At 34.5% G+C, this 22,989-nt stretch overlaps 1 protein-coding gene across 2 annotated transcripts; it reads left to right on the top strand.

Annotated features, from left to right (window-relative positions):
- The first annotated feature begins 14,169 nt into the window (after nt 1-14,169).
- On the top strand, nt 14,170-18,835 carry LOC112800157 (ribonuclease III domain-containing protein RNC1, chloroplastic). 2 transcript variants are annotated; one of them, XM_025842269.3, is made up of 5 exons: nt 14,170-15,290; nt 17,293-17,494; nt 17,737-17,937; nt 18,042-18,128; nt 18,248-18,835. In XM_025842269.3, the coding sequence occupies exons 1-5, from the start codon at nt 14,479-14,481 to the stop codon at nt 18,563-18,565; spliced, it is 1,620 nt and encodes a 539-aa protein (XP_025698054.1). In that variant the 5' UTR covers nt 14,170-14,478; the 3' UTR covers nt 18,566-18,835. The 2 variants fall into 2 exon arrangements, with proteins under 2 accessions (XP_025698054.1, XP_025698065.1); XM_025842280.3 differs by having other exon boundaries at nt 15,252-15,290; nt 17,747-17,937.
- The last annotated feature ends 4,154 nt before the right edge of the window (nt 18,836-22,989 follow it).

The following is a 22,989-nucleotide window of genomic DNA, read 5'->3' as shown; positions in this document are numbered from 1 at the left end:
TCGTTTTATTTTGCTTTATTTTGTTTTATTTTCAATACTTGCACATTTTCATTTTATTGTACTTTTGTTCATTTTTACATTGTTACATTTTGTACTTTGGCTTGTATATATCTTAGATATTTAGTTTGAATTGCACTTTTAGTTTATTAGTTATGATTTGGAAAAATATGGATTATTGAGCTTAGTTTACCCTATTGCATATGAGAATGTTGTTTGATTGAAAATAGGGAGTGAACTAAAAATTTTTGGCTTTTCACAATCACAACATTTCATTTGGTATATATATAATAATTAATGTTGATCAATTTGTTGAAAATTTCAAGAAATTCATTTTTCTTAGAACGGGCATTTAAGATTCACATTGATTTGAGTTAAAACTTTTTAAAACTTGCATTTTAAAGTTTGGAATATGGGTTTTGAGCTAAGAACATACAATCCGTGAGTTTTTTAGCTTAATTGCATGGTTACATCATTTAACCATGATTTTTATTCTTATGTATTTTCTTCTCTATGATTGCAATCTTTAGTTTATTCCATTATACATGTCCATTATTTAGTGTATATTAATGCAATTATATTATTGAGGCCATTATTTGATTATAGCTCACTTATCCCAAATAGCCCACCATTTCATTTACCTTTGTTTGCCACATTGAGCCTTTTTAACCCCTTTTTATTCTTTATATTACCACATCACTAGCCTTAAGCAGAAAAACAAATAATTGTCTCATTTAAATTTTTGGTTTGCTTAAGATAGTGAGTGTGTGTCAACTAAGTGTGGGGAGTTGTTAGAACTTTGGTTGATGAGAATGTGATTTATTTTTAGTGACAAATATTGAGAATTTGGGTGCATACTCGTGTGAAATTATAGAAACCATATGCATTGATGTATAATGCTTTCGTATATAAAAAAATAATAATTAAAAAAAGAAAAAAAAGAGAAAACTGTTAAGTTCAAATAAGAAAATCAATGCATATGTGATGGAACTAGGATTAATACATGAGTGTGTGACAATATGCAAAAGTGAGATTTTGGGTGGCTAGGCTTGACTTTAGAATTGTATAGAGTATATGCATGTGTTAGGTGAGAACTTAGGTTAGTCAAAGATTCATATGATAGCTCACTTGGCCATACACATATCATCACCCTTACCTTAGCCCCATTACAACCTTGAAAAGTCCTCATGATATTTGCATTTGTATACTAGATAATTGTTGATTGGTTAGATGAAGAACAAAGTTTTAAAAGCATGATTAGAGGAGATTTGAGTGGTTTAACCCCCAAACAATTGAGTGATTAGAGTGCATATACATATCCAGTGAGGTTTCAATTGCTCATTTCCATATGTCCATACTTGATCATTGCTAGTCTTGCAAGTTTGTGAATTCATTTAAGTAACTCAATTAACCTGTGAATGTGTTTGATGTGATTTATTTAGCCCTTGATTATGCATATATGATTTCTTGGAAATTTGACTCACTTTGACCAATATATATATATATATATATATATATATATATATATATATATATATATATATATATATATATATATATATATATATATATATATATATATATATAGTAATTAGAATAGCATGATGAATGTAGGTAGCTTGCATTTAGATAGGTTGTATTGCATAAGTTTTACCGTTGCTTTCACTCTTTTGGTTCTCTTGAGTTTAGCATGAAGACATGCTAATGTTTAAGTGTGGGGAGATTGATAAACTGCTATTTTACGGTTTATCTTGTACTTACTTTAGTGGATCTTATACATTATTCTCACACTTATTCATTGAATTCGCATGTTTTATATTTTCCTTCCGAATATTGTGCTATGATTGAAAACATGCTTCTTTGGCCTTAAATTAGCTAATTTTAATCCTCTCTTATTACCATTCGATGCCGTGATATGTTTCCTGAGTGTTCTCATGGTTTAAAGGGCAGCAATGGCTTAGAGGACAGAAAGGAAGCATGCAAAAGTGGAAGGAACACAAGAAAATGATGTTTTGAGAAGCTGGCAGCGACGCATATGCGTGGGTGATGCATACACGTGACCAATGCAGCAGACAAGCGACGTGTACGCGTGACAAAGCATCACGTGCTGCAAATATCAGAAAATGCTGGGGGCGATTTCTGGGCTAGTTTTGGCCCAATTCCAAGCTCGAAAACACAGATTAGAGGCTGTAGAGTGGGGGATTCAAGGATTCAACTTCTCATTAAACATTCATTCACAGAATTTTAGGTTTTGAGATGTAGTTTTCTAGAAAGAGAGGCTATCTCCTCTCTCAGTTTTAGGGTTTCCCTTTTCAATTTCTTCTCAAATTCAGGTTCAATATTCCTTTAATTTAGTTTTCCTTTACTCTTGTTTGTTCTAGCATCTTACTTCTTTTAGTTTATTTGTCATTACTTCCATTTGTTTACTTCATTATTGATCCACACTTGCCCCTTTGATTTAGATTAATGCAATTCATATTTTTATGTTATTGTTCTTTCTTTAAGCATTGGTTATTGTTGTCTTGCAATTGGGTATCTTAGATTTTATTATCTCTTATTAATTTTCTATGTCTTATTTTGTGCCTTCCAATTATTTGATAAAATGTTTAGGAGGATTTTAATTTAGATTTTTATATTCTTAACTTGGATTGATTATTTAGAAACTCTTGAGTTTTCAAAAGTCTTTTGTTGATTGGTAATTGAGACTTGTTAGTTAGCTTAGACTTCACTAAATCTAGTCTTAGATTAGGACTTGTGAACCTTAGTTGATTTTACTCACTTGACTTACCTTCATTCTTAGAGGTTAACTAAGTGAAAGCAAAAGGCAATTACCATCACAATTGATGATGATAACGAGGATAGTAATTCCAATTCTCAATCCTTGCTAGGACTTTTCTTAATTTTTATTTTACTTCCTTGTTATTTATATTTCTTGTCTCCTGTTTCAAAACCCAAAAGATATAATCTCATAACCAATAATAAACTACACTTTCCTGCAATTCCTTGAGAGACGACCCGAGGTTTAATACTTCGGTTAATTTTATTGGTTTGCTTAAGTGACAAACATATTAAATTTGATTGAGATTGATTTGTTGGTTGAGAACTATACTTGCAACGCAATTATTTTTGTGAAATTCTTTACCGACGTTTTTTCACACATCAAGCATCTCTCTCTAGAAAACTACATCTAAATCTAAAAATGTGAATAATGAAAGTGTGTATGATTGATTCCCCCACTCTGCCGCCACTAATCTGTGTTTTCAAGTTTGAAACTGGGCCAAAACCAGCCTAGAAATTGCCCCCAACATTTTTGATATCTGCAGCACGTGACGCTTTGTCACGCGTATGCGTCGGCTACGCGTACGCATCGCTTGACAAAATCCTGATCACGCGTACGAGTTGCTTGTCTGCCGCACCAATCACGCGTATGCGTCATACCACGCGTGCGCATCACCTTAATGCAAGGCAACTATGGCAAATTGCATATCATTTTGAAGCCACGGATGTTAGCTTTCTAACGCAATTGAAACCGTCTCATTCGGACCTCTGTAACTCAAGTTATGATCAATTTAGTACGAAAAGGTCAGGATTGACAGCTTAGCAATTCTTTTAATTTCTTGTATTCCTTCCACTTTTGCATGCTTCCTTTCCATCCTCTAAACCATTCCTGCCCTATAAACTCTGAAAATACTTAACAAACATATCACGACATCGAATGGTAATAAGAGACGATTAAAATTAGCAAATTTAAGGTCAAAAAAGCATATTTTCAATCATAGCAAAAAATTAGGAAGGAAAATGTAAAACATGTGAATTATATGAATAAGTACGAGAATAATGGATAAAATCTACTAAAAGCATAAGATAAATCGTAAAATAGTGATTTATCACTTAACCCACACGAAATATAGATGGAACCCACTAGAAATTCATGCTAGAGCATCCCTAAATAACCAAAATCACAAAAATTCAACAACCCCAAAATAAAAAACGTAAATCTATAAGGAACAGAAAACTGGGAAAAAATGGGAGTTCTTTACCACAAATCTTAAATAGAATTGAAGAGGATGAGAAGAGCTACGCGTGGTCGCAAACGGCTCGTCAATCGGAGCTCCAGATCAAAAGTTACAAGCAAAATAAGATGAAGGTGAATAGTGCTCTAGGTTTTGTTTACTCTTTTCTCTCTCACCGTGTTCTCTTTGAAAGGCAGGAAGAATGAGGTTTTTTGTGCTGAAATAGATCTTTGTATAGTGTGGGCTTAGGCCACTTGGGCCCGGTTCACTCGGTTTAGCCCATTAGCTCAATTTTGGACAAAAATCTTTAAGATTAGAGTTTTAAATCATATTTTAAATATTTCAATCTTCTCAAATTATAAATTCTAAATTCTTAATCTTATTTACTTATAATTAATTTACTCACTTGCAGTGCCAAACAGACTTAAGCTGGTACTGCTGGTTGAATTATCAGTACGCGTTTTTATGCATATTTTCGCAGAAGATTATTTTTTTCTCATTCAAAAAAATTCACTAAATCCAATTATTATAGTTAAATCTTCAAATTCTTTAGTCTTGATTTTTGACTCCGTCCGGACACGTTTTAACTATTTAAACTTGATGATTAATTATCCAATTAATCCTTTTATAATTTTCTTGGGTCTTACACCATAAACCATCAACACCACCTCTTTACCATTATTTCAGTTCAAATTACCACCATTAAAACCTTCATAACTACCTAGTGATGGACTCAGAAAATTTATGTTGGGGGCAAAAATAATACATATTACTATCAAAAGATATATTAATTTAAAGGATAAAGTATACTTTTTATCCCTGAAATTTGACAAAAGTTTCAAAAATACCCCTAAGTTTTATTTTGTTTCAATTTTGTCCTAGAAGTTTTTGATTTGCAATAAATATATCCCTAACGGCTAATTTTTCAAAAAACTTAAGACAAATTCAATAACAATTTCATAAGAACAACCCTCAACAAAAGCAAATTAAGTATAATTTTCATGTATTATTGTTAATTTGGTCTTAAATTTTTTGAAAAATTAACCGTCGAGTTTATATTTGATACGAATAAAAAACTTTTGGTACAAAATTAAAACAAAATAAAACTTAAGGGTATTTTTTAAATTTTTGTCAAACTTCTCAGACAAAAAGTATAGTTTACCCTAGTTTAAATTTAAAAACATAAAAATGCACATTAATTATTTGAATAAAAAAAATAAAAATTACATTAACAGCTAACTTTCTTCGTTTCAAATCTAATGGAGTAACTTCAGATTCTAGGGGTAACTTTTTTTTGAAATATTTTTCATTACTATTTCTAAAATAAAAAAAATATTCTAAATTAGTAAATTGATCAATTCACTTTAAAAATTTATATGCAACATAATTACATATAATAGAATAGAAAGAAAGATAAACAAATAAATAATAAGGATCACTAAATTGAAAATAAAACAAAATATATAAATTCATGAAGAGAATAAAAATAGATTAATACGTAGATTATAATTGTTTAAATTAAAATTTGTAATTGAAAATATCAAAAAGAGTAACAATGAAATTGAAAGATACATAGAGTCATAGAAAGCTATATGAAACAAAAAAATGTTACCTTTTGATGAAGAGAAGATGACCACTAGACAAGAAATAGAAAAGAATGTTGAAAATATGAAACTAAGAAGAGGGTTTAAGAGAATAAATGAGTGACGGATGAAATTTGAGAATGGAAGAAGACTAAATTTAATTAGATTAACTAATAGTCAACATAATAGAAAGATAAAATGGGTTTGGAATTTTTAATAATTTGGCTTAATTTATTTGTAGTGGAGTTATTTAAAATTTAAATTAGGGACATATTATATATGTATACTCTTTTTTTTAAGATAAAATGAGAGTGGAGGCAAATGCCCCCCGTTACCAAGCGTAGGTCTGTGCCTGTAACACCTCTCTATTACCATTTCAATACAAATTACAATTATTAATAATAGCAAACAGAGAATAAATTAAAAATTCAGATCCAATCTAATTTAATATATAAACACAATTTTCAATGAATATCTAAATAATAAATAAATAAATAATATATAAATTAAAAAGATAAAACAGAAAACTATATGGATCGAAAAAGAGAGGTGGAAGAATCATAGAAGAAAAACAGAGGCAAAACTGGAAGAGGCAAAGAGACGAAGGTAGATCTACAAACAAATTGAGAGAGGGATAGGGAGGTGCAACAGAGGCGGCGGCGGTGAATTTGGTAAAGACAGATGCAAAGCATAAGAATCGACGAATCTAAGCAGAGGGAGGCTCGAAGATGAGGGAGCTAAGAGGGAGAGAAGAGTTGAAGCAGTGGAGATAAGAAAAATGAGGAACGGCAGTGGAGGAGGAGGAGGAGGAGGAGCAAAAAAGGATAAAAGAATGGAGGTGGTGGAGAGGGATAGAGAAGGTGAGGTAGCAGTTAGGGTGGGAAGCATGGAGGAAAGAAGGCAATGAAAAAGAAAGTAGAAAAGAAAAGAAAAAGAAGAGGATTAGGGTTAAAAGGAGAAGGGTATAAATGAAAATAAAAAAGATAATAAGGACAAACGTGAAAATAAAAAATTGTGTCTGTGTCTTAAACGTGTGTAGCTGATTAAAGATGAGACACTAAAAATATGTATTTTGTATCTATGTGTGTATCACCGTATCTATGATAATGTTGTGCTCATTAAATAAATAATATACATGTGTTACTGTGTCTATGTCTCTGAGGTAACATTTGTTGTGAGGTACTGGGATGGAAATCGAGAGACTGGGATTCATTATTATGTTTGTTAGTCCAATGATTGGTACTAAAATTTCAGTCTCTATCTCCAAAATTTCAGTATTTCAGTACCTCCAAAAAGTGGAGACACATGGTACTGAAATTTTTGGAGATGGAAACTGAAACTTTAATAACATTTTATACTTAAAATATCCATATTTCAATTAGTTAATTCTAATTTTATCCTTTGTGCAAATTAAATTAAAAATTTATTCTTATTTTTATTTTTGTCTGCCACTTTACACCAAATACAATCTTAAAACTCATTTCAGTTTCTATCTCTCAATATCTGTCTCAGTTTTACGACCTGTTTGGATAGGTATAGTATTAATGTCTGGTACAACTTTCAAAATCAAATTACAACTTTTTAAAAAACTATTTTAATGCTTATGAAAAAGTTAAAAAAATATTTCTCTTATAATAAAAAATTTTTTATCATTATTTTCTTAAAATAAATACTTTTAGAACTAAAAAATCAAATACAAAATAATTTATTTATAAATTATTTTTAATATAAATATTTATTATTTAAGCTATTTTTTAAAATAAACTTAATTAAACTGGTAACTGGACTTTAATCTCTCGATCTCTGTCTGTCTTCTAAGCGCTAGCTAATGAACATGGACACCAACTAAACAGCCCAATAATTATCGTAGTCTTAGGTTTGATTTGGTAAAACTTTTTGAAGATGTGCTACTTTTTAAATGTTCAAACTCCTCATTTTATATTTGGTAAATAAAAAAGACCATGTTGCTTGTGCCTGCAACTTTTAAAAGATTGGGGTACTTTTGAAAGCATTTAAGAGAGAGCTTTTTAAAATTGATTTGTGCTTTTCAAAATTTAAAAGTCTAATATAGCCTTATATGTTAACTAATTTTTAAATTTAATGCTTACATTTATGTCTATTATAGTATTTTTAAATTTTAAAAGCTATTTTACCAAATGTAATTTGTTTGTATTTATTAAAAACTATTTTTTATTTGATTTACCAGATATAAATACCATAATTTTTAAAAAGTTATTTTTTAAAAGTTAATTTTCATAAGCTACTTTTGAAAAATAAAAACTTTACCAACTAAGAAATAGACAAAAATAAAAATAGCTTATGAAAATTAACTTTTAAAAGATGGCTTTTTATTACGGAAAAAGCTCTACATCCATGTAAAAATTACATGGATGGTATCCATGTAACTTTTACTCCACGCCCCAGACCCCTGCTTGTTTTACACGCGCCTCTTATAACCTAGATAACGAATCCTTATTTTGCGTTATCAACGTTTCTCAACGTAAACTTTTTCATACAACGTAAACCTCTTTCTTCTTCTTCTTCTTCTTCTTCTTCTTCTTCTTCTTATTCTTCTTCTTCAACCTAATTAAATTCATTGTTCTCCTCTTTCGCGTTTTTCTTCTTTGCATTATGGATCTGGATTGATTCAACGCAATTATCTTTGTCGTTCATCTTTTTCTTCGTTTTCTTTTTCGATCTGCACTTTTGAATTGAAACAATGAATGAATCAACTTCATATCAATTGAATGAGTGCGATTTTGATGATTCTTCTCAAACGCATCAATTTAGTGAGGTTTGGATTATTGAATTCTGAATCGAATTTAATAGAACGAAATTTCTAATTTTATTTGAATTGAATTGAATGGACTGAGGTGATCTACATCTGAATTGAATTCAATTGAATTGATAATATGTAACTGTGAGTAATTGTGAGTGTCAGTAATTGTGAGTAACTTTGAGTAAATGTGAGTAACGTCTCGGTTTGATAAGTACTAAAGAGGTGGTTCATCACTTTCATATTTTCGGTTCGGTCCATAGAAAGGAGTCTAACAAAAATTAGACCAATATGTTCTGTTTTCTTCCCTAAGCACTATATAATTGTTTCACCGTAATTAAGATTTCGGTTCACCATAACTAAGATTTCAATTCACCATGAGTACTGTGTTCGATTCACCATGAGTATTGTGTTCGGTTTATTCTGCACTATTCAAAACTCTTCTTCCTCACCTTCTACTGCTTTTTCACCAGAGAGAGAAGGAGGAAAAGACAAAAAAGTATAGCAGCAACAACAATAAAAGAATGACGATAGGGTTTCAGGGTTTAGGGTTTATAGGTTCAGGGCTCAGTGTACAGGGGTTCAGTGTGTTTCAAACTTTTGGTTCGCCCTGTGTATTAATTTTGGTTCACCATGTTCTTGGTTGAGGGTTTAAGGTAGGAGTGTGCATGGGCTGGGTGAAACCGGGTTTAATGTGACCTAGACCCGGCCCGAAATATATATCGGGCCTATTTGTTAGACCCGAACCCGACTCTAGACCTGATGAAACCTATACACTTTTGAGCCACGATTATATCGGGTAAAAACCGGGTGAAAACCGGGCCGTTAACATTATATTACCTTGATACCTTCTTGTAAGTTAGCATATAAAAATATTCAAATTTCCAATACTCCAACCATTATTTGACATGGTAAAATTCACTTAGAAAAATATAATAAGAACCAACTCTTCTCTAAAATTAAAGTATAATTGTAACATCCTCACTATCAGAATTCACGCTTCCGGCTGCGCCACTCTGATAGCAAGAAGTATTACGACTACTTTACATACCAAATACTAAAATAAGAGCCTGTGACTCAACACTGTATCGCTGATTTGTTCAAAAACCGGAAATAAATACTTTATCTTAAGAAAAATACAAGCAGGCATAGATTCATATACAAAACTCCTTACATAATAACTCATAATATAATATACATATAAAACATACAACTCCTATCCCTCTTACAAATTTGTAATAACAAAGACGAGGGAAGAAAATAATCTAATTAATACAACAATACATAAACCAAACGCAGTATAACACTCCTTAATGCCTCTTCATCTGGTTCCTGAAAAGGTAAAGCGGTAGGGGGTGAGAACCTAACCACACGGTCTCACCACGGAGTTTCAAAGTTGTCATAAGAAGATATTTTATAAGAAAATTGTTTTCAAGCTCAGTGATTATCATTGCCTTATGAATCTTTTTTAAAAACCAATAGATAATTGTTCAAAACCTTTTCAAAGAAACAATGTTTAATCTTTCAAAAATCCGAAACCTTTCCTTTCTTATAAGAAACTTTCAATCAGGAACCAACCACGCAATCAAACAACACAATCATTAATATAGCACCAAAGTTCAATCTCAAAATGTAGCACGCCAGGATAAACACAGGCAAGGCAGATAAGGAAAGCACAAGTAGGCAGCAGTTACAGCAAATAGTCCAAGTAGCAGTTACGAACAGTTTAGCAATTAGGCAAACCAAAACAAGTTCAAACTCAAGCAAAGCATACAAATGCATATGATGCATGCCTGTCCTATGGCTGATGAGGCTCATCTGTCGGTTATCCAGCCAACCCGACAAGTCTGAATTGTACTTAGACAGTCCCCCGACGTGCATCCCCAAGAGTCTATGCATAGCTTTTTCTCAAATAATCAATATTACTCAATGGGGGTAACATTCCCGGGAATTTATATAGTGCCCGGTCACACACTTACATCGTAGGGTCAACAGAGTATCGAGTTTTCAACCTGGTACACGTGGTGGCAAGCCACGGCATTTAATCCAGGAAACCTCGTATCTCAGATATTTCAAATTCATAAGCCATATAAATAATTCAAAGATCATATCTCAACCTTCTCAGATATTTCAAATCTCATTTCCAACTTCATTCAAAAACCATATTTCACGGAAAATCCTCATCAATCCTCATCATCCTTCTTTCCATCCCATTCATTAATAGTCCCAATTTAAAACATAATTCTTTCTTTGATAAATAAATCAATCTTGAAACATAAAACGTTAAAAACGAATCTTTTTAATTAATTACTTCAAATAAAGCTTCCAATTTTATAAAATTTCGGCAGCATTTCCTTTAAAACTCGGACACTGCCACCCTTTTCGGGTCCCATCCAAACATTTCTCAAATCCTTTCTCAACCATTTCCAAATCTCAATCACTTTCCAAAATTCAACCAATTCCAGTATCAAAGTATTTTCAAATCAGACCAATTCTAATAATAAAACTCTTTTTAAAGTCAACCCAGCTCAAGTATTAAATTATTTATAAATTCAGACCGACTCAAAATCAAACCGGTTTAACTTCAAACCAAGAAAAATCACTTTTCACAATAATCAAGTAAATAACTTTCCAAATCTATTTCTTATCAACAACCGTACTTCAGTCAAACAATCAAGCACCCAATAATCCAGTCCAACAATCCATTACATCCACAAGACAAATATAATCACAAAAATATATCTTTTTACATCAATATCTATTTATCACAACTCTGTAATGTAAATTAGATTTTAAGAAAAACCCTACCTCAATTAGTCGCAAGTTGCATAATTAAATCCATTAAATCCTTATTCTCATGTTAATCAGCAGCAACCGCAGAAATTCCCAATCAACCGCAGGGATCACGGCAACAACCATTTATCTGGCATAATTTAGAATTAACGCGGGACGGATATTGAGCGATATTAGAACATGATTGATGTTGGGATAAACAAGAACGGCACCGAATATTCTTACCATGATAGACAGAATAGAACGACACAGTAGCAGCTTCTAAATTGACCGGACATCAGCTCTAATAACAGCCGGAAGCTCTGATGATTCTGCAGCAGTGGTGACTATATAATCCAATGCAAACAACTTCAATAACAACTCACAGTAGAAGCAACTTAACAGAAAAGAAGATCTGAGGTAAGATTAGAGTTTACCAAACTGACTTAGGCCATAGTGGCGATTTCTGGTGGCAGCGGCGGCGGGTTTCGGGCGGCAAAAACTAGGTCACGGCGGCGCAGCCCCAGCAGTAGCGGTTACGGAGCGCGCAACGGCGGCGGTAGCTTCGCGGCGGCGGTATCTTCTCGCTGCACGGTGGCGCCTCCCTGTTCCCTCCACCGTGAGATCTCTTTCGCTCTCTGCTCCAAAGACGGCAACGATCTGCGAAGGGGAAGACGTCGGCGAGGTCTTCATGGCGGCGACACAACTGGGCGGCGGCTGGGTTTGTTAGCAACGGCGACTCCACACGCGATGAAAACAGCGACGGTGGCGCGACGGTTGTGCCTCCTCGCGCGGTTCTATTTCTTGATGGCGGTTCTACAGCGGACCAACGGCGACGGCGGCTGTTGGGTGGCGCGGACAGCTCCTCCCTCGGCGCTCTCTTCCTCTCTCTCGGATCTCCCTCCCGACGGCACAGCGACGGCGATGGTGGCAGTGAGGCCCACCGGCGCTGTCTCCCTCTCTTCTCCCTTCTCCCTTTATTTCATCTCTTCCTTCAGTCCCCCATTTCTCTTTCCCTCTTTCTCTTTTTTTTTTCTTCCATGAGTTTGCTGTTTTGCTTCGTGGGTTTGGGAAGGTTTGGGAAAAAGGGAATCTTGGTGGCTGAAGGAAGTAAGGCGGCAGCTGGGTTTCATCTGGGTAAAGGAAAAATGGTTTATTTAGGTTTAGAGTTTGCTTATGAAATTGGGAATTTTGGGTTTAATATAAATAAAATAATTTTAATAAAATTAGAGTATGAAGTATTAATATTTGAAAAACTAATTTAATCTCTAAAATTACTTTAAAATAGTATTTGTAGTATAAAAATACTAATTGATTCTCAATAAATTACTCTAATTGAAAATATATGGTAATATAATTAATTTTCTTTATCTTTAATTTAAAGTACTAAATGATATAAATATAAAGCATCTAAAATTGAGTCATATAAAATTCTTATTATCTCATAACTACCAACTTTATAATTTAAATGATACAAAATAATTCATAATAAAATTTATTTGAAAATTCTGGGTCTTACAATAATCATAATCAATACTAATATTGCCTAATAACACCAAATATTTAAATCAATACAAATAACACAAGATTATACATTAGTCTAAAGTCTTATGCATTTTAAACATAAAATATTAACTTATAGTCTTATATATAATGACTAATAATACAAAATATTAAGGTTTACAATACTTAAATTTCACATAATAATAGCCATCATCTATCACTAATAACACAAAATATTAATTGTGTATGATGACCGGGCTACCGGGCCGATTTCGGGTGACCCGAGCTATGGCCCGGACCCGACCCGAACTAATGACCGGGTCTACTTTTGAGACCCATACCCGGCTCTAGACCTGATGAAATCACACCAAATTAGCCCCTAAAGTGTTCGGGATTGGGCCGGATCTTCGGATCGGGCCGAACCATGCACACCCCTAGTTTAGGGTTTAGGGATTTAGGGTTTATGGTTCAGGGTTTAGGGGTTTAGGGTTTATGGTAGGGTTCAGAGTTTAGGGTTTAGGATTTAGCATTTAGGGTTCAGAGTTCAGTGTTCAAGGTTCGGGTTCAGGGTTTAGGGTTTAGCGTTCAGGGTTCAGAGTTCAGAGTTCAGGGTTCGGGTTCAGGATTTAGGGTTTAGGTTTTAGGGTGTAGGATTTTAGGGGTTAGGTTTTAGGGTTTTAAGGATTTAGGATTTATGGGTTTAGGGTTCAGTGTTCAGGGTTCTGGTTTTAATGTTTAGGGTTTAGGGTTTATGGTTCAGTGTTTAGGGGTTCATAATTTTTTGGTAAACAGGAGAGCGATTTGGATTACTCTTCTGAAACGAATCAAACTGACAAAGTTTAGATTATTCAATTTTGAATCAAATTGAATGGAATGCAATTGCTAATTTGAATTGAATTAAATGGACGGAGGTGTATTGAATTGAATTGAATTGATAATATGTAAATTATAGGCAGAGTTATTTGAATTTGATTTTATATAATGGATTATGTTTCGTTCACTCAATACCATACAATTGTATTGTTTTCGATTCACCATGAGTACTATGTTCGGTTCACTATGAGTACTGTGCTCGGTTCATTCTGCAGAAAACTATTTGAATTTGATTTTATATAATGGATTATGTTTCGTTCACTCAAGACTATACAATTGTATTGTTTTCGATTCACCATGAGTATTGTATTCGGTTCACTATGAGTATTGTGCTCGGTTCACCATGAGTACTGTGTTCGGTTCATTCTGCACTATTTAAAACTCTTCTTCCTCACCTTCTACTGCTTCTTCACCAGAGAGAAGGAGGAAAAGACAAAAAATACAATAGCAACAATAACAAAAGAATGATGATAAGGAGAAAACATGTGAAGAAGAAGGAACATGAAAAAAGAGGAGAAGGAGAAACGCGAAGAAGAAAGCGAAGAAGAAGACTCTCCGTGCGTAAACGAGCGTGAAAAAAAGAAAAAGAAGAAGAAGAAAAAGAAAAGGAAGAAGAAGTACGGGAGAAGAAAAAGAAGCGTGGAGAGAAGAAGCGTTGGGCGATTTTTAGACGCGTGTATTTCACGTTTTATTTAATGGTATTAGAATTTTTTAATGTTGAACAAAATTGATTACATGATTACATCGATGTGTACTTGTGTAGCATCTCCGTTTTATTACAAAGTAGACACGGGGCACCTTATTCAACTAGCGTCGTTGAGTCCAGAATTGCCAGAACCCTGCAACTCAGCGTAAAACCCTCTTTTCTCTTCCACTCTTGGCACTCAGTTTTTCCTTCTAACAGTAATCTAACAAACAAACCGTCTCAATGCTCAATCGATAACTTCCCTCATCTTCTCAAATGGAACTCACTTCCTCTTTCATACTCTCCCGCAATTACTCTTTCTCATCCTCCCTCTCCCCATTCCAAACCAACAACCCCAAAGTACCCCTCATCACTACCACCACCACCACCGGCAGTCCCCATTCCCTCCGCATTATCGCCGTCGCCAACGCCGTAAATGACCCGCCCCCACAGAATCCGCAACCTCTTCCTGAAAACAGCCCCCAGCGGCTCCTGAAGGAGCTCGCGGAGCGCAGGAAGATAACATCCCCAAAGAAAAAATCTCCGCCAAGAAGGTTCATCCTGCGTCCCCCACTAGACGACAAAAAACTCGCAGAGAGATTCCTCAACAGCCCCCAACTAACTCTCAAATCATTCCCCTTACTCAGCTCCTGCCTCCCTTCCAGGCGCCTCAACGCCACCGACAACACGTGGATCGACGACTGCCTTCTAGAAGCCAAGCAAGCCTTGGGGTATCCTCTAGAACCTTCATCTTCATTGGATGACGATAACCCCGCGAAGCAGCTCGACACTCTGCTGTACCTTGCGTTTCAGCACCAGGGGTTCGAGAGGTCCCGTGCGAGGCACGTGAGGTGCGGGCACTCGAGGCTGTTCTTTCTTGGGCAGTACGTGCTGGAGCTTGCCTTTGCTGAGTTTTTTCTTCAGAGGTATCCGAGGGAGGGGCCGGGTCCGATGCGGGAGAGGGTGTTTGGCTTGATTGGGAAGTCCATGATGCCGCGGTGGATTAAGGAGGCGAGTTTGCACAATTTGGTGTTCCCTTTTGATGATATGGATAAGCTTGTTAGGAAGGAAAGAGAGCCACCCGTCAAGTAAGCTCTCTCTCTCTCTCTCTCTCTCTCTCTCTCTCTCTCTCTCTCTCTCTCTCTTTGAGTCTTGGTTATACTACATTGTCCCTTTCTATGCTATTGTGCTACTATTTAACTATCATCATTCGCTTTGCACTATGTTTGGGAGTTTCGAATAGAGGAATAGAAAAGTGTGATGTAGAGCCAGTTGCCTGTTTGGGAGTTTAAGACAGTAAGGGAAAGAAAATTAGATTCACTGTCTGGGAGTTATGTAATTGGTGAATGGAATGAAAATCACAAAATCATTTGAACCCTTACTAACTTGCTTACTGCAATATCTTTTTACCCTTCCTACTCCGACTGGCACCTTATGAGAAATCAAAGTCTTTGGGTTCCAAAAATCCCCAGGAGTATGGTCGCAACGATGAAATTTAAAGGAATTGACAGACAGGCATTAGAGAGTGTCAGGGCACTCTGACCGTCTTCCTGGTCGTGTCTGGCTGGCTAGGACAGGCCCCTGGTCGAGTTTGGCCAGCCAAATTGGCCTTGGCACCCCATGGTTGTGTCTAGCCCAGACCGAGTTTGGCCGACCAGACTTGCCCTGACCAGCACGCAACGACCCACTCTCACCACTAGAGGAACGCTAGCAATTTAGCGACAGCCAATGCCAGCCAAGGAGAACAAAGTGAAAAGCGATACTAGAGGGCTAGGCCCCCAACTGCTGTTCGGCAAATGAGTGGTGGGCACACACATCGCTTCATCCGGTGTACACCAGTCCCTTCAGTCCGCAACGATCCTTGAATATCCGGGGGCCTGTGTGCCTTAAACTTGGTTGTACTCATGACCGCATTAGGTCTCCAAGGTGAACAGCCTCTGGTCAATGGAATTGTTAGATAAATTAGTCAATTGGAAGTAATAACAGTAGCAGTGAGATTTGAAGCATAACTTTGTACATGCAACTCAAGCCTCATATCACCGGACTTGTCCAAGTTACTTATCTGGTTAATTTTCTCAAATGCAAGACTTCTATGAGAGATGTTTTCATTTAGAAATGAAGTGAAGCAGAATGCAGTTTCGACAGTGAAATTGTGTTTATGTAAAGTGGTTTTTTTGACTTGCTGGTCAATAGATTAGTATCCTCTTTGGTTAATGATACAAAATTACATGATGGACCTTATGTAAACAATGATGACTATGTGATAGTAGTATAGTTGCTTTTGTCGTTTATTTATCCTATGAGAGTGCCTTGTCTGCTTTTGTCTTTTATTTCTCCCATGGGAGTGCCTTGCCTGTGAATGTACTCTGTATTTTGAAGTTGCCGCAGTTCCGCTGATGGAACAATTATTTTGATTGATGTAGAGGACTTTAGTCTAACCAGCACACTAGAATTCTACTAAGAGGATATGCCCTTATTCAAGTTTAAGAACATCCCCGAATTCTCACATGGGGAATGCTTCTTGATTGGTACCCATGACTGATGAAATTGAATTGATTAATTAGGGTAACCTAATAATTTCTTCTCATGAATGAAGCTTGTGTTTTTAGGTGCTTGGAGGATGCTAAATATCTTTTCTCTTTTATTTTCTGTTTTGGTGTTTCTTTTTTATTATTTATTTATTAGCTTCAAAATAGAAGCTACCTGTGTAATCTAAAGCTAGATCCTTGTAATCTTGGATAACTAATGTAAATAGATGTTATTATTTATAATGTTACCCATGACTTTGTAGCATCAGCATGAGACCATGACTTTGTATGTCTATCTGTTGCCATCTTCCTTTCAAGACCATGGTATTACAGCTCATGGTTTGTAAATTATAGACATATGAATCTTACAATCAAAATGATAGTATGGTGAAAAGAGAAACCATGCTAAGTGACAACCCAGAACCCCCAGTTTTCTTTTTAATTTTTTTTTATAAATTTCTTTTTTTGGACCCATCTTAATCAATGGAATTGATCTTTAACATAATATGTTCCTGAAGTGTATTGTTCACAGATTTTCTGCATTTCTTATTCCATTTTGTAGGTCTGTCTTTTGGGCTCTATTTGGGGCAATCTATCTGTGCTTCGGTATGCCGGAAGTATACCGTGTTCTTTTTGAAGTCTTTGGAATGGATCCAGATGCTGACTATTGCCAGCCCAAACTGCGTCGACAACTCGAAGACGTAGATTATGTGTCTACTGAATTTGAAGCCAAGATAAGCTGGCAGGACATGGTTGCCTATAAGGCAAGCTCTACAAACCTTTCTTTCTTAGCGTTATTTGTTTTAACAGTTAGCATGCAAAAACCTAGAGATATTATGTAGATATCATAGCTGTTAAAACTTGGACTAGCCGAATTGTAAATTCAATTCTGTTTCTACGCACTACTGTGCTGCCAAATATACTAGCAAATTTCTTGGCTTATTGTATAAATCGCATCTGTTACTATTAGGAGACAAAGCAATGATGTTAACTGTTTTGCATTCAGCCTCCTGCAGATGCCCTGTTTGCACATCCGCGGTTGTTCAGAGCCTGTGTTCCCCCAGGCATGCATCGGTTCAGAGGGAATATATGGGATTATGATTGCAAACCAAAGGTTATGCAGACCCTTGGATATCCACAGGAAATGAATGATATGACTCCAGATATTACCGAAGCCCGGAACATAGAGCTCGGACTTGGATTGCAGGTAGAGCAATATTGTTGCATCTAATGCCTTACCTTTAGCCCGACTGGGATTACTGCACTCACGTTATGAGATCTGACCTTATTGAATTCGCTGTCGAACTGCAGCTATGTTTCTTGCATCCATCAAAGTACAAACTTGAGCATCCTCGATTTTGCTATGAAAGATTAGAATACCTTGGCCAAAAGATACAGGTATTACATTTGACCACACACCAGTTTCACTATTGAAATATATAACTAAAACTTTATGTTGTTGTCTTCAATGCTTACTATATAATCTTTTTCCAACTTTATTCTTGAATATTGTACAGGATTTGGTGATGGCTGAACGACTGCTGATGAAGCATTTAGATGCTCCTGGGCTGTGGCTACAAAATAGGCACCGCCGCCTTCTTATGAACAAGTATTGTGGAAGATATTTGAGGGCTAAACATCTTCACCATTATATTACATATGGTGAAAGTGTTCAAGACAAGTACGAGCACAATCGGCGACTGAGAAACCCAGCCAACACAGCAGTTCAACAAGCTCTTCATGGACTTTCATATGCTGTTTATGGGAAACGCGATGTGAGACGTTTGATGTTTGAGGTTTTTGACTTCGAGCAAGTACAACCTCAAGAAGTCTAAAAAATGAATGGATAGTAGTGAGATGAGGATAAAAGAACCTTCTCCTTTTCCTCATCCTTCGCCATTTCCTTCTTCCTTTACATTTTCTCTCGTTTTAGTCTTTTACACTTCATTTAGGCCATATCCTGATATTTTATGATTCACCTCCTAGTCCTAGTTGATTTCTAAGTTCTTTTGAAGTTTCCTTGGTGTATATAATAATTGTATATTTTCTTTTAATCAATTTTGAGGGTGCGGCCTATACAATGAAAAAATGCATTGAGATGAGGATACATGTGACTAATTGACTATTGTTCCGTTGCATAATGTCTAGTTGGAGTAAGGCTGCGCTTGGTTGATGTATACTCGTAAGAAAATTACTAGTGTTTATATACTGTATTTGATAAAATATTGAACTAAGATGTAATAAAATTGTGAAAAGTATATATTGTCTATAATAATATTTCTTTTGGGAAAAAAAAATCCACCATTGCTATCGCCACCTCTACCACTAGAGATTTATCGTTACACATTTTGCTAGAAATCAATAACCAAAAATTAAGTAATGGAAGAACATCATTTATTTTTCAAAAAAATTAGAAAAAGAAAAACAAAAAAGAAGAACGCAACATAGGAGAAAAATGACAAATGGAAGGCGGCAAAGCCGGAGCCAAAGCCGGAGGAAGAGGCAACCAAGGGGGAGAGGAATATGAACGAGATATGAGGATGAGACGAGGTAGAGAGAAAACATGAGGAGAGAAGGAGAGAAGAGCATAAAGGAGAGGCGAAGGCGCACGAGCGGACCACAACAACAGCGACGATGGTGAGAGGAAAGGAGGGAGGGAGGAAGAAAGGGCAAAATTGAAAATAAAAGAAATTAGGATAAAATTGTAAAAATGATCTGTCTCTATTCGTGCCTCGATTTATCGGAGGTACATTAAAATATTAAATACATGTTATTTGTATCAATTTATATACTACACTGTCTTTAAAAAAATTTGTGTCTTAATAACCAAAGGATAGATGTATGTCAATAGATTTGTATCACGGTGTTTATATTTTGGGTGGACATACCCACTAACCAAATGGACGCTAAGTGAATAATGAAAACATTGGTATAATCCATTAGAATGGTGAGCTAGAGGGATTTATGTAATTATAAGAAGCACAATTAGTTTGTTAACAACTTATTAATTATGCTACACATTTATGGAATAAAATTTTCATAATCTTATTTAATAAAAGTAAATATCTAAATATTATGATGGAGAAGTATAGAAATAAAATAAATAATTCAAGTACTAGAAATATTTAGGATAATATATAGTACCTATAATAATCTATAATTTATGATTTAGCAACTTGTGAGGCCTATAAATAAGCTATCATACAACTCACATTGTAATCAACTAACAAATACATCAAGTCTCATTAGCCTTTGTACTCTCTCATTATTCCATCAATAATATAACTATTAAATTTTTCTAACTACTTGTCTAAACTATTCTTTCATCGGAATTATCCTTGCTATTCTTGTTACAACATTTAAGTTAATAATACCCTAAACCAACTTTAAACTATTTCATAAAACTAACACTGGTATCAGAGCTACATTTGACTATTTACTAGGCGTAAAATCTTTCTTTCTAGCTATCAATTATACATATCCACCACATTGTAACCCACTCAAACAAATTTCTCCATAACCATGACTATCTCAACTATAAATATTCTCGTGCCCATATTATCATAAGACAATTATGAGAACTGACATTCTCGAATAAAAATCTTTTTACAAGCATAAGGTTTGTGGGATGTTTTTCACAGAGGGTTCGCCATGCCAGAGAATCAAGAAGCACTTTTCGCTACAGAAAAGAAGAAATTAAAGAAAGATCAAAATAGAAATTATATTGCTCTATGATTCCTTCAACAAGATGTGACGAAGACAATCTTCTCAAAGATAAGAAAAAAATTACAAGCTAAAAAATCTTGAAAAAACTTGGAGTAAAAGTTCAAAGGCAACACAAAGTGCTGCAATTATAAAAAGCTCAGACATATGGAGAAAGGCTACAGGATGAAGATCAATCATCGCATTAACTTTTCTAAAGTAAAGGAAGGAAAAGAATGTCTCTTCTATGCATCCTCACGAAGAAGATAGATGATATATGATATCTCGAGAGTGACTCCAGTAATCACATAAAAGGGTGATAAAATCTATTTAGTGAAATCAACACAACTATTCGATTAGACATTAGAATTGGAGATGGAACAATCGTGCAGACGAATGGCTTACAATCAGCGTTAACACCAAGATAAGAACTAAAAATATCCATGATATTCTATTAGTTCCTAAATTTGCTCAAAATCTAATTAATATTGAACAAATGATGGAAAAAGAATATTGTTGAGTTTAAAGAACTAATAACAATTGATAGATGATAACTAAATATTATTATTGAGTTAAAAGTCCAATTGCATAAGTGATTAGTTTGTTAATTGTGTAACAAATTAGAGTAATCAAAACTAGCCCAATAAACAAACTAACACAGCCCAAAGAAGTGACAAGTTAGTATGGTTAGTGTGCAGAAATTATATATGGATCAAAAGAAGGTATAAGGCCAAACCCAATAAGGTAGAACAACAAGCAAATGCCCAACTGGTGATCTAAACCCATTCATTTTTATGGATGCTAACTAAAGAAATGAAACTTCATTTTCATATGAACCAAATCAAAGCTACTGAACCATTTTTTCTCTTCTCTTCGTCTTTCTTTTCTTTCACCTACGTGAAACATTCCAAAAGTAAAGCAAGAAAACTGTGCTTAGGGGTCAAATCAAGGATGAAAAAGTGGGTTACCAAAATCAAGTAAGAAGAAGAAAGCCAAAGAAGCTAGGACTTCAAGTAAAGGTCACATCTAAATGCTACATCAGAGAAATCTTTCTTTCTTTGTGCTTCATTGAAAATTGTTGAAGAAACCTCCTCTTTACATGCACCGAACTAAAAAGTTCAAGAAGTTGAAGATTATGGAACTCTGCTACATATCAACAATCAAGAAAGAAACTTAGAGCCAAAGCATAAATGAATGGCTCACATTCTTAAAAAAATTTGAAAAATGATGAAAGAGAAGATGATAGATATGGATGCATGTATAGTTCAATCACATTTGCTACTCTATCTCTCTTCTACGCTGCTGTTGCTGTTGATATTGGGGAAAAAGAAATCAAAGTTAAATTTAAAAGGGTAAACAGGTAGATGCTGCTTCAAGGAGTGAGAGCACAAAATTTGGGTTTCCATAGTTTACAAAGCTATACCTTCTCTTTCATCGTTCTTTATTGAATATTCAGATTTCTCAGTTTATCTTTCTTTGTTTCAATGGGAAAAGGCATTAATGTGAGGAATTAAGAAAAAACCATTGAGAGAAAAGGCAAAGAGAGTTAGACTTGGAGTTTATATATTGAATTATCAATTCTTGATCATTTGCATTCTTGATTTACTAGTTTCAAACTTTGAGAATATATTCTTAAAGAATTAGTTAATTTTAACTTGTAAGTTCTAACTTAATTTTTATTCTGATAAAGATAGTGTTATGTGTTATTTTTTAATTTTAGTTTTCATTGTTCATATATTTGCAGGGGTATAAAATTGATGCCAACATACTAGACTTTATATTGATTGAAATATGCTAGAAGAGTCAAGAATTATAAATTCGATATGATACAATTTTATGTTAGGAAAAAATTGTGTTTAGTTGAATTTGTAGAACTTATTTTATTGTAAAAGAATCTTAATGACATGTAAGATATTCTAATTATCTATATGATTATATATTATATAAATATTAAGTGAGCGTATTTAGAAAATTAATTGATACATCAATTATCTAATTAAATGTTTTACAATGAACTTTGTATTTTTGTAACTAAGAATAAAAATTGTTACATAAGTAAGTAATATTTTGTAACAAAATATTATGACACAAAAATTTAAATTGTTACGAAAAATGTTTTAAAGGTCAAACATTGTTATCACTTTTGTAATAAATTTTGGGGTAAAAAACCCAAATGAGCCAAGGAGAGCTCAAAATTACCTAATTCAGCCAAATGAAAAATCAAAACGTGAATCAACCAGGACGAGTTATTATATAATTCGAATCAATATGATTCGAATTTGATTTGAATGTAATTCGAATTGATATGATTCGAATTACCAGGAAGCCAACAATTGAATGAAGTTCGAAACAACTTGTTTCGAATTACACCATGATAATTCGAATTTAGTTAATTCGAATTACTATGAAGGCACATTGTTTAGTAATTCGAATCAAGTTGATTCGAATTACTAGGTTAGGTTGTGACATTAGATAATTCGAAACATATAGATTCGAATTATATATATATAGTGCGACCCAGGTCTCTATATATATGCTGTGAACTCATGTTGCTCTC

Source organism: Arachis hypogaea, chromosome 1, assembly GCF_003086295.3.
Source record: "Arachis hypogaea cultivar Tifrunner chromosome 1, arahy.Tifrunner.gnm2.J5K5, whole genome shotgun sequence".
NCBI lineage: Eukaryota > Viridiplantae > Streptophyta > Magnoliopsida > Fabales > Fabaceae > Arachis > Arachis hypogaea.
The sequence above is the reverse complement of the archived record's forward strand: the minus strand, read 5'-3'. Positions and strand labels throughout refer to the sequence as shown.